Source organism: Gadus macrocephalus, chromosome 12 (genome assembly GCF_031168955.1).
Source record: "Gadus macrocephalus chromosome 12, ASM3116895v1".
Classification (NCBI taxonomy): Eukaryota; Metazoa; Chordata; class Actinopteri; order Gadiformes; family Gadidae; genus Gadus; species Gadus macrocephalus.
The window spans coordinates 26,937,269-26,949,582 of NC_082393.1; the positions used below are offsets into that span (position 1 = coordinate 26,937,269).

The window sequence follows — 12,314 nt, forward strand, 5'->3', positions numbered from 1 at the left end:
GATGCCCCACGCCTCACACTCCAGCTCCAGGGCGTGGTCGACCACCACCGACACCTCCACAGGAACCTGGGACCCGTTGATGCTGGGGGGCTCTGGGGACGCACAGCGAGGCCGTTATGCGCCTCGCTCTGACCACAGGATGAACTCCACAGCGGCCACTTGTCACTCAACGCCGTCCAGCCCCTCCAATCCTCAACCAATCGTAGCTCTTTGAATCACTCTAGTCCTCACTCAACCCGACCACCCTAATGGAGCCCTGCTCTGGACCCCCCAGCACCCTGTTCTCTGGACCCCCCAGCACCCTGTTCTCTGGACCCCCCAGCACCCTGTTCTCTGGACCCACCCAGCACCCTGTTCTCTGGACCCCCCAGCACCCTGTTCTCTGGACCCACCCAGCACCCTGTTCTCTGGACCCACCCAGCACCCTGTTCTCTGGACCCCCCAGCACCCTGAGGTGGACCCACAGCACCCTGAGGTGGACCCCCCAGCACCCTGTTCTCTGGACCCACCCAGCACCCTGTTCTCTGGACCCCCAGCACCCTGTTCTCTGGACCCCCAGCACCCTGTTCTCTGGACCCACCCAGCACCCTGTTCTCTGGACCCACCCAGCACCCTGTTCTCTGGACCCCCCAGCACCCTGAGGTGGACCCCCCCAGCACCCTGAGGTGGACCCCCCCAGCACCCTGAGGTGGACCCCCCCAGCACCCTGAGGTGGACCCCCCCAGCACCCTGTTCTCTGGACCCCCCAGCACCCTGAGGTGGGACCCCCAGCACCCTGAGGTGGACCCACAGCACCCTGCTCTCTGGACCCCCAGCACCCTGAGGTGGACCCACAGCACCCTGCTCTCTGGACCCACCCAGCACCCTGAGGTGGACCCCCCAGCACCCTGAGGTGGACCCCCCAGCACCCTGAGGTGGACCCCAGCACCCTGAGGTGGACCCCCCAGCACCCTGAGGTGGACCCCCCAGCACCCTGTTCTCTGGACCCCCCAGCACCCTGAGGTGGACCCCCCAGCACCCTGTTCTCTGGACCCCCCAGCACCCTGAGGTGGACCCCCCAGCACCCTGAGGTGGACCCCCCAGCACCCTGCTCTCTGGACCCACCCAGCACCCTGAGGTGGACCCCCCAGCACCCTGAGGTGGACCCCCCAGCACCCTGCTCTCTGGACCCCCCAGCACCCTGAGGTGGACCCCCCAGCACCCTGCTCTCTGGACCCACCCAGCACCCTGAGGTTGAAGTGGCGGCTGGCCTGCCGGCGACGCTGTCCGCCCGGCAGGTGTAGCGGGCCGTGTGATTGGGCGCGGCCCGGGGCAGCTCCAGGGTGGTGTTCAGGTGGAGGAGGCGGAGCTCCAGGTCGGGGTCCAGCTCCAGGCCGTCCCTGAACCAGGACAGGGTGGGGGGGGGGGTCCCGTCGGCGATGCAGACCAGAGAGGCCGGGTTCCCCCTCACCACCGTCACGTCCTCCGTGGACCCCGCTCGGTCCAGGCGGGGGGGCACTGGGGGGGGGGGGGGGGGGGGGGGGCGTGTAGACATGTTAACTGAGTGAGTATTCATCATCAAGCCCCAACACTGGGCTGTGTCCAACACTGGGCTGTGTCCAACACTGGGCTGTGTCCAACACTGGGCTGTGTCCAACACTGGCTGTGTCGGGATGGACGCAGAACAATGTTCCTCACGTCCAAAATAGACAATAGACGTGATTCCTCTAGGGAGCGGGCCAGCGCTCTGTTCCGCTCATCCTAGCTTTATGTAAAACATGAGGAGGAGGAGGAGGAGGAGGGAGAGGAGGAGGAGGGGGAGGAGGGGAGGAGGAGGAGGAGGAGGGGGAGGAGGAGGAGGAGGAGGAGGGGGAGGAGGAGGAGGAGGAGGAGGAGGAGGAGGAGGGGGAGGAGGGGGAGGAGGGGGAGGAGGAGGAGGAGGAGGAGGAGGAGGAGGGGAGGAGGAGGAGGGAGAGGAGGAGGAGGAGGGGTCACATAGCTTAATGTAAAACATGAAGCCCCGTTTTGAGTCCCTCCCTGTCCCATCGTCCCCTCAGCGTCCTCCACGCCGTAGCGGTGGTACTCTCTGGACCCTACCGTGACCCATCGTAGCGGTGGTACTAGCGGTGGTACTAGCGGTGGTACTAGCGGTGGTACTAGCGGTGGTACTAGCGGTGGTACTAGCGGTGGTACTCTCTGGACCTACCGTGGACCTGCAGGTTGTAGTGTCTGTTCTCCACCCCGGCCCGGTTGGACGCCACGCAGGTGTAGGAGCCGCCGTCGGACACCTGGGTGCGGGCGATCCTGACAACACAACGGGGGGGAGGGGGTGAGACCAGGTCACACAGTGGACCCTGCCTCCACGGTGCGTTGGGGACCGGAGTGATGGACTCAGCCCTAGTGACCCCCCATTGACCCCTGACCTCTGACCTACCGGAGCGCCTGGCCGGCCGAGAGCAGCCGGACGTGGGAGGAGACGGGCAGCGGGAGGCCGTTCCTCAGCCAGTTGATCTGGGGGGGGGGGGGAGCCTCTGACCACACACCGCATGGTCACAGCGCCGTCCAGGACGGCCGTCAGGCCCTGGGGTGGCTCGCTGGTCCCCTCTATGGTGGGGGGCACTGGGAACCACACAGAGGAGGGGGGGGGGGGGTTAGGGGTCCCCTCTATGGTGGGGGGCACTGGGAACCACACAGAGGAGGGGGGGGGGGGGGGTTAGGGGTCCCCTCTATGGTGGGGGGCACTGGGAACCACACAGAGGGGGAGGGGGGGGGTTTAGGGGTCCCCCTCTATGGTGGGGGGCACTGGGAACCACACAGAGGAGGGGGGGGGGGGGGGTTAGGGGTCCCCTCTATGGTGGGGGGCACTGGGAACCACACAGAGGAGGGGGGGGGGGTTAGGGGTCCCCTCTATGGTGGGGGGCACTGGGAACCACACAGAGGAGGGGGGGGGGGGGTTAGGGGGTCCCCTCTATGGTGGGGGGCACTGGGAACCACACAGAGGAGGGGGGGGGGTTAGGGGTCCCCTCTATGGTGGGGGGCACTGGGAACCACACAGAGGAGGGGGGGGGGGGGGGTTAGGGGGTCCCCTCTATGGTGGGGGGCACTGGGAACCACACAGAGGGGGGGGGGGGGGGGTTAGGGGGTCCCCTCTATGGTGGGGGGCACTGGGAACCACACAGAGGAGGGGGGGGGGTTAGGGGGTCCCCTCTATGGTGGGGGGCACTGGGAACCACACAGAGGAGGGGGGGGGGTTAGGGGTCCCCTCTATGGTGGGGGGCACTGGGAACCACACAGAGGAGGGGGGGGGGGTTAGGGGTCCCCTCTATGGTGGGGGGCACTGGGAACCACACAGAGGAGGGGGGGGGGGGTTAGGGGGTCCCCTCTATGGTGGGGGGCACTGGGAACCACACAGAGGAGGGGGGGGGGGTTAGGGGGTCCCCTCTATGGTGGGGGGCACTGGGAACCACACAGAGGGGGAGGGGGGGGGTTTAGGGGTCCCCTCTATGGCGGGGGGTTCTCAGTGGATGGGAGCTCTGGGGCCAGGGGGGGGGGGGTCACCCACCGAACACGTTGAGGTTGAAGATGCGGTCGTCCTCCCCGGCGCTGTTGGTGGCCACGCAGGTGTACTTGGCGCTGTCGGAGGGGCGCGCCGCGGCCACGGTGAGCACGGCGCCATCCGGGCTGCTGCTGCACCACACAGGATCACATGACGCACGGGATCACATGACGCACGGGATCACATGACGCACGGGATCACATGACGCATGGGATCAAATGACAGATGGGATCACATGACGCACAGGATCACATGACACACAGGATCACATGACGCACGGGATCACATGACGCACGGGATCACATGACAGACAGGATCACATGACAGACAGGATCACATGACGCACGGGATCACATGACAGACGGATCACATGACGCACGGGATCACATGACAGACAGGATCACATGACGCACGGGATCACATGACAGACGGGATCACATGACAGACGGGATCACATGACACACAGAATCACATGACAGACAGGATCACATGACAGACGGGATCACATGACAGACGGGATCACATGACACACCGGATCACATGACACACCGGATCACACGACAGACGGGATCACATGACACACAGAATCACCTGACAGACAGGATCACATGACAGACGGGATCACATGACAGAAGGGATCACATGACTACCAGCTGCGGGGGGGCGGGCGGGGGGGCGATGCGGGGGCCACATCGCCCCCCCCCCCCCCCACCCCCCCCCCCGCACTCAGCCCCTCTCCTCCTCACCTGAGTCTGTTGGCTCCGCCCCCGTCCAGTCGGCGCCGCCCCCCGTCCCATTGGCTCCGCCCCCCGTCCCGTTGCCGCCGCCCCCCGTCCCGTTGAGCCGCTCCCCGTCCTTCAGCCACTGGACGGTGGGCGGGGGGCTGCCCTCGGCGCGGCACTGCAGCTGGACGCTCTGGTTCAGCAGCACCCCCACGTCGCTGGGCATCTCAGAGCCGGAGATACTGGGAGGCACTGGGAGGAAGGGGAGGGTCCTGGTTACCCCTACACGAGGGCGGGCGGGGCACTGGGCCCGAGAAGCTACGTACCCTAGGAGCTACGTACCCTAGGAGCTACGTACCCTAGGAGCTACGTACCCTAGGAGCTACGTACCCTAGGAGCTACGTACCCTAGGAGCTACGTAGCCATACTACTACAACTAATCAACCCATGATGCCAAACACAATGGGAAGGGGAATGACGTTAATAATAAGGTTTAAAAAGGAACAGCCTAACGTGGAGCAAAACGTCAACACAACTATAAGAGAAAATATACATTTCAAAGATAAATGCAGAATAGAGCTGCTGTAGAATAGAGAATGTAGAATAGAGAGTACTACCTTGTATGAGCAGCTGGTAGCTCTCACCTTGTATGAGCAGCTGGTAGCTCTCACCTTGTATGAGCAGCTGGTAGCTCTCACCTTGTATGAGCAGCTGGTAGCTCTCACCTTGTATGACCAGGTGGTAGCTCTCACCTTGTATGAGCAGCTGGTAGCTCTCACCTTGTATGAGCAGGTGGTAGCTCTCACCTTGTATGGCCAGGTGGTAGCTCTCACCTTGTATGGCCAGGTGGTAGCTCTCACCTTGTATGAGCAGCTGGTAGCTCTTGCGGGCCTCGCCCTCGAGGTTGGACGCCACGCAGGTGTAGGGTCCTCCGTCGGCCGGCTGGGAGCGGGCGATCTGCAGCCGGCTGCCCCCTGACAGGATGTGCATCTCCAGGGACTCCGAGGTCTCTGGAACAGACGGACACAGCTGAGTCAGCGACCGCTGTCTTACTAGGGCTGTAAACGGCACAACTGGGATATTGTCATTTTCAATCCCCAACCGGTATATTTTGTCTGATATCGGCCGGTACATTTAAAAACCTAGTCTAACAAATGAGATTTGAGATCAATAATCGAATGTCTGATGGCGGACAAAATCAATCTCTCCAATATGTGCGAAGAGGCCATTTCTCTTTCTTGTGCCTCATATTTGTTTTGACCAATCATGTTGCTGAAGGCGGGAATCTGCCGCCGGATTGGCTAACAGTGGACATAAGGTCAGCCAGCCCGAGCCCCCTGCTCCCAGGGCGTTCCTCCTTTGGGTCGTTTGGGATCTTTGTATTTCCTGAACAACGGCCCGGAGCGGAACGCACCGATGGTCCGGCCGTCCTTCAGCCAGGTCAGGCTGGGTGGGGGGATCCCACTGGCGTCGCAGGCCAGGGTCACTGGGTTGGAGATGGTTTCCACCACGTGTTCCTCTGGAGGACCGTCTATACTGGGAGGTACTGGGAACCAGGAGGGAGGGAATGGTCAAGAGAAAGACATAGAAAGAGAAATCCAAAATATTTCCTCCAGAAGTAAAAGTCAAGAAGAGTTTTATGAGATCAGATCTGCTTCAGCCTTAAGGTGTGCACACTCACTGTAGATATTCAGGTGGAAGTTCTTGTCCACTTGCCCGGCGACATTGGAGGCTTTGCAAACATATTGGCCGGTATCAGACACCTGTAGCGGGCACAGTGAAGGTATGAGCGCGTCCACACAGTGGTTCATGATGCTAACATCTCATTACAAACAGCCTCCAATCACCTCCTTCTATCTACGATCCAGCGCAACACTAAGGAACCGCAACACTCAGAGGAACCTCCACCCTCACAAAGGAACCTCAACACACAGAGGAACCTCCACCCTCACAAAGGAACCTCCACCCTCACAAAGGAACCTCCACCCTCACAGAGGAACCCCCACACACACAGAGGAACCTCCACCCACACAGAGGAACCCCCACACACAGAGGAACCTCCACCCTCACAGAGGAACCCCACACACAAAAAGGAACCTCCATCCTCACAGAGGAACCCCCACACACAGAGGAACCTCCACCCTCACAGAGGAACCCCACACACAGAGGAACCTCCACCCTCACAGAGGAACCCCCACACACAGAGGAACCTCCACCCTCAAAGAGGAACCCCCACACACAGAGGAACCCCCACACACAGAGGAACCTCCACCCTCACAGAGGAACCCCCACACACAGAGGAACCCCAACCTAACCCTCACCTCGGCCCCTCTGATCTCCAGCCTCTGGCCCCGGGCCCAGAGCTGCAGGTGGGCCGTCTCGCTGACCGCGCGGCCGTTCTTGTACCAGGTGATGGTGGGGGGGGGCACGGCATTGGACTCACACTCCAGGGTCACCGCCTTGCCCAGCCGCACACTCACCACCACCGGGGACTCCCCACTCCAGTCCCGGATACTGGGAGGGACTGGGGGGGTGGAGGAGGGGGAGGGGGGGGGGAGGAGGAGAGGAGGGGGAGGAGGAGGAGGGGGAGGAGGAGGGGAGGAGGAGGAGAAGGGGAGGAGGAGGGGAGGAGGGGGAGGAGGAGGAGGAGGGGGAGGAGGAGGAGGAGGGGAGGAGGAGGAGGGGGTGGAGGTGGAGGAGGAGGAGGAGGGGGAGGAGGGGGAGGAGGAGGAAGAGGGGGAGGGGGAGGAGGAGGAGGAGGAGGAGGAGGGGGAGGAGGAGGAGGAGGAGGAGGAGGAGGAGGGGGAGGAGGAGGAAGAGGGGGAGGGGGAGGAGGAGGAGGAGGGGGAGGAGGAGGAGGAGGAGGAGGGGGAGGAGGAGGAGGAGGGGAGGAGGAGGAGGGGGTGGAGGTGGAGGAGGAGGAGGAGGAGGAGGGGGAGGAGGAGGGGGAGGAGGAGGAGGAGGAGGAGGAGGGGGAGGAGGAGGAGGAGGAGGAGGGGGAGGAGGAGAGGAGGGGGAGGAGGAGGAGGAGGAGGAGGGGGAGGAGGGGGAGGAGGAGGAAGAGGGGGAGGGGGAGGAGGAGGAGGAGGAGAGGAGGGGGAGGAGGGGGAGGAGGGGGAGGAGGAGGAGGAGGAGGAGGAGGGGGAGGAGGAAATCATCAACACCATGTTGGAATGTGAGAGTATTAACACATTAGCTGGTGAATCACAGGAAATAAAAAAGATGTTTTCTGACTGGCTCCAATGAGTGCCAGGTGACTTGTAGGCTGGGTATCAGCAGCAGACAGCATGTAGAGACAGAGGAGCTCTGCTGGACTACTGACCCAACACGGTGAGGGAGATGACTCTCCGGGCCTCCCCCGCTGGGTTCACGGCCACGCAGGTGTACCTCCCTCCGTCTGACTCTCTGGCCCTCAGGATCTGCAGGGTCCGACCGCCTAGAGAGACGACAACACCAGGGAAACCATGGATATGAACACCATGTAGAAACGCTGTATATGTACACCATGTATCCCCCTGCTCAATAGGAACACATGGTAGGATCAGGACTAGGCCTGCACGATAAATCGTTATAAAATCGCGATTTCGATTCACACCTCTGTGGATCAAATGTTTTAATAACCTGGCATGATGACCGCGTTGGAGTGGGGCGCCACCGGGCCGCGGTCCCTCAGCCAGCTGAGCGAGGGCGGGGGGAAGCCTGAGGCCTCGCAGGTCAGCGATATGAAGTGGTTGACCACCACCGTCTGGGTCTCAGGGCTGGGGCCCACGATGCTGGGAGGCACTGGGCAGAGGGCGGAGCAGATAGTGGGGTCACAGGGGGAGGGCAGGTAGTGGGGTCACAGGGGGAGGGCAGGTCATGGGGTCACAGGGTGAGGGCAGGTCATGGGGTTACCAGGGGGGACCAGCAGGTCATGGGGTCACAGGGTGAGGGCAGGTAGTGGGGTCACAGGGTGAGGGCAGGTCATGGGGTTACCAGGGGGGACCAGCAGGTCATGGGGTCACAGGGGGAGGGCAGGTCGTGGGGTCACAGGGGGAGGGCAGGTAGTGGGGTCACAGGGTGAGGGCAGGTCATGGGGTTACCAGGGGGGACCAGCAGGTCATGGGGTCACAGGGGGAGGGCAGGTCATGGGGTCACAGGGGGAGGGCAGGTCATGGGGTCACAGGGGGAGGGCAGGTCATGGGGTCACAGGGTGAGGGCAGGTCATGGGGTTACCAGGGGGGACCAGCAGGTCATGGGGTCACAGGGTGAGGGCAGGTCATGGGGTTACCAGGGGGGACCAGCAGGTCATGGGGTTGGATTAAAGGTACAGACGTCTGTCATCATACGCTTTCGTTCTGTCAATGATTTAATGTGAAAGTATTACAATGAATATATTTTGGGATTCTAACTTAACCATCACAGACTCTACAGCGTCCGTTTCCGGTTGTGTCTTACGGTGAACGTTGACGTTGAAAGACTTCTCTGCGCTGCCCGCTACGTTGTCCGCTACACACACGTAGCGGCCCGTGTCTGACACCTGTGCGTTCAACACCTGAGGAAAACACAAAGAGGGTCAGAGCTGGAGAGGCACGTGAGAGGCCTTGATCCTCATCCTCCACGGGATAAAAGCTGCAACAGAGAAACAACCCCCCAACGAGGATCAGAGTGATCTGGTTGAAGAGTGCTGATCCAGCCCACCTGCAGTGTGCGGCCGTTTGGGAGGAGTCTGTAGCGGCCCTCGGAACTGATTGGCTGGCTGTCCTTCAGCCAGGTGGTTTTAGGGGCGGGACTTCCGTCAACGTGGCATTCCAATTGGGTGGTCTTGTTGACTAGAACTGTGACCTCATCGGGAAGATCAGTTTCTCCTCCCCTTATGACTGGAGGCACTGACACACACACACACACACACACACACACACACACACACACACACACACACACACACACACACACACACACACACACACACACACACACACATTAGAATAGCTTGTTCTCTTTGTATTCTCATGAAGTCCTAAGGTCCTGGTAAAGGCTCTACTCACGTAGGATCCTAACATCGTACTGAAGGGAGTCCTCCCCAGCCTCGTTGACCGCCACACACGTGTACCTCCCCGAGTCGTCGGCCTGGGCCCTCGGTATCTGGAGCACACGCCCTCCTGAGCACCAAAGGTTCAGTGAACTTTAACTCTATCAACAGACCAGTGGCCACCATCGACTGACCAGTGGCCACCATCGACTGACCAGTGGCAACCATCGACTGACCAGTGGCCACCATCGACTGACCAGTGGCCACCATCGACTGACCAGTGGCCATCACCGACTGACCAGTGGCCACCATCGACTGACCATTGGCCACCATCGACTGACCAGTGGCCATCACCGACTGACCAGTGGCCACCATCGACTGACCAGTGGCCACCATCGACTGACCAGTGGCCACCATCGACTGACCAGTGGCCATCACCGACTGACCAGTGGCCACCATCGACTGACCAGTGGCCACCATCGACTGACCAGTGGCCATCACCGACTGACCAGTGGCCATCATCGACTGACCAGTGGCCACCATCGACTGACCAGTGGCCATCATCGACTGACCAGTGGCAACCATCGACTGACCAGTGGCCACCATCGACTGACCAGTGGCCACCATCGACTGACCAGTGGCCATCATCGACTGACCAGTGGCCATCATCGACTGACCAGTGGCCACCATCGACTGACCAGTGGCCATCATCGACTGACCAGTGGTCACCATCGACTGACCAGTGGCCATCATCGACTGACCAGTGGCCACTAGGGATGTGTCGGTCGCGACTGATTCGTTACAACGAACTAATCCCGAACGTGAACGACAAGAACTGGTTCCCCAAAACAAGAAGAACTGGTTCTTTGATTCTTTTTTTTTAACATAAACCAAACATATGGTCACGAAAATAAAATATACAAACGAACAGAGCTCCGTCTCCCCGCGACTTATATTGATTGAGTCTACAACGTGCTCAAAGATTCAGCCAATGAGAGGTAGCAATGGTGTTGGAATGGCACCTGGGTAAACCAATGACAAGGCGGTACCGTCGAATATGCGCGCTTTCTCTGTCTGCCTAACCCTCCATCTGTTTATTGGATAAACGCATTTCCCAATCCCAGGAGTCTTTGCTCCATTCTACATCAATATAAGAACAAACAAAGAAATTAAACTGCAGTTCGTATTTTTTATTTATGACCATGCAAGTTCTGTAATGCCTGAACAATGAAGAATTAAATGTAAAGTAAAATAAAATTATAAATGTAAAACCATGAATGAAATATAGAGAGTAAGCAAGTGGTATAAATATTGGTGGGACGTTCGATATACTATATAGCAGGGATCTCCAAACGGCGGACTGCGGTCTTGACGGTCCTATCCGGACCCATGACCAATTATAAAAAAAAGTTTTTTTATTTTTTATTTTTTTTAAGATGTAATCTGACGTAACGAACGAATCAAAACGACCGAATCAAATAAACGAATCGTTATAGTGAACTGAACTGAAAGAACTAGTTCCCGGAAAAGAATCATTTTGCCCATCCCTAGTGGCCACCATCGACTGACTAGTGGTCACCATCGACTGCACTCATTTCTACCTTCTACTCGTTGCTTGGTGCCACCATCATGTCTGCCCCCTGAGGCCCCCGCCTCCCAGCTGACCCTCCCTGGGGGTTCCTCCCAGCTGACCCTCCCTGGGGATTCCCTCCCTGGGGATTCCCTCCCTGGGGATTCCCTCCCTGGGGGTCCCTTCCTGGGGGTCCCTCCCTGGGGACTCCCTCCCTGGGGGTCCTTCCCTGGGGACTCCCTCCCTGGGGGTCCTTCCCTGGGGGGTCTCTCCCTGGGGACTCCCTCCCTGGGGGTAGATCCCTCCCTGGGGGATCCCTCCCTGGGGGTAGATCCCTCCCTGGGGAGGTCCCTCCCTGGGGGATCCCTCCCTGGGGGTAGATCCCTCCCTGGGGGTCCTTCCCTGGGGGGTCCCTCCCTGGGGGGTCCCTCCCTCTGCGCTCCGGCTCAGCTTCCCTCCTGATCGTCCACCGATCTCCTCTCTCTCTTTGTGCTCACCTGGCAGGATGAGCACTCTGTCGTTGGACGCCAGCAGCCGCCCGTCTTTGTACCAGGAGAGGGTGGGCGGGGGGACGGCGTTGGTCTCACAGTACAGAGACAGCGGGTTGTTGAGGACCACCTCCTTGGCCTCACCCCCGCTGCCAGGGGGAGAGATGGTATCGCCCGCTCTGTTGAAACTCGGCGGCACTGAAGACGCAACAGAAAGGAAAGGATTGTTTTTCCATCTGGGGGATTGGAAGCCTCCTGGGAATACCTCAGTGTTGCACTGACTTAGAAGTACTGCTACTACTACTAGTACTACATGATTTACTTCATTCTACATATCAATGCAATCGACTCTCAATAACAGATTGGAAACAAGCGGTTTTTCATTCCAGTTTAAACCAACGACATTAACCACAGTGATCCTGCAGTGCAACAGGCCACAGCCCAGTGTCGTTAGGTATCAGCCCAGTATCAGCCCAGTATCAGCCCAGTATCAGCCCAGTGTCGTTAGGTATCAGCCCAGTATCATTAGGTATCAGCCCAGTGTCAGCCCAGTGTCGTTAGGTATCAGCCCAGTGTCGTTAGGTATCAGCCCAGTGTCGTTAGGTATCAGCCCAGTGTCGTTAGGTATCAACCCAGTGTCGTTAGGTATCAGCCCAGTGTCGTTAGGTATCAGCCCAGTGTCGTTAGGTATCAGCCCAGTGTCGTTAGGTATCAGCCCAGTGTCGTTAGGTATCAGCCCAGTGTCGTTAGGTATTAGCCCAGTGTCGTTGGGTATCAGCCCAGTGTCGTTGGGTATCAGCCCAGTGTCGTTAGGTATCAGCTCAGTGTCGTTAGGTATCAGCTCAGTGTCGTTGGGTATCAGCTCAGTGTCGTCGTTGGGTATCAGCTCAGTGTCGTTGGGTATCAGCTCAGTGTCGTTGGGTATCAGCTCAGTGTCGTTAGGTATCAGCTCAGTGTCGTTGGGTATCAGCTCAGTGTCGTTGGGTAT

The 12,314-nt window shown here is 59.6% G+C and overlaps 1 protein-coding gene across 1 annotated transcript in view; it reads right to left on the reverse strand.

Annotated features, from left to right (window-relative positions):
- The window catches only part of hmcn1 (hemicentin 1), a gene marked incomplete at its 5' end in the record, with an annotated part of 52,617 nt that overhangs the window by 521 nt on the left and 39,782 nt on the right, over positions 1-12,314 (reverse strand). The window contains 19 exon segments of the mRNA XM_060066318.1: positions 6-92; positions 1,220-1,252; positions 1,255-1,497; positions 2,186-2,283; positions 2,414-2,502; positions 2,504-2,598; positions 3,542-3,666; positions 4,282-4,286; positions 4,289-4,509; positions 5,118-5,267; positions 5,672-5,803; positions 5,939-6,020; positions 6,579-6,781; positions 7,580-7,693; positions 7,879-8,040; positions 8,695-8,791; positions 8,938-9,125; positions 9,285-9,398; positions 11,336-11,524. Coding sequence (XP_059922301.1) covers positions 6-92; positions 1,220-1,252; positions 1,255-1,497; positions 2,186-2,283; positions 2,414-2,502; positions 2,504-2,598; positions 3,542-3,666; positions 4,282-4,286; positions 4,289-4,509; positions 5,118-5,267; positions 5,672-5,803; positions 5,939-6,020; positions 6,579-6,781; positions 7,580-7,693; positions 7,879-8,040; positions 8,695-8,791; positions 8,938-9,125; positions 9,285-9,398; positions 11,336-11,524 — 2,427 coding nt within the window.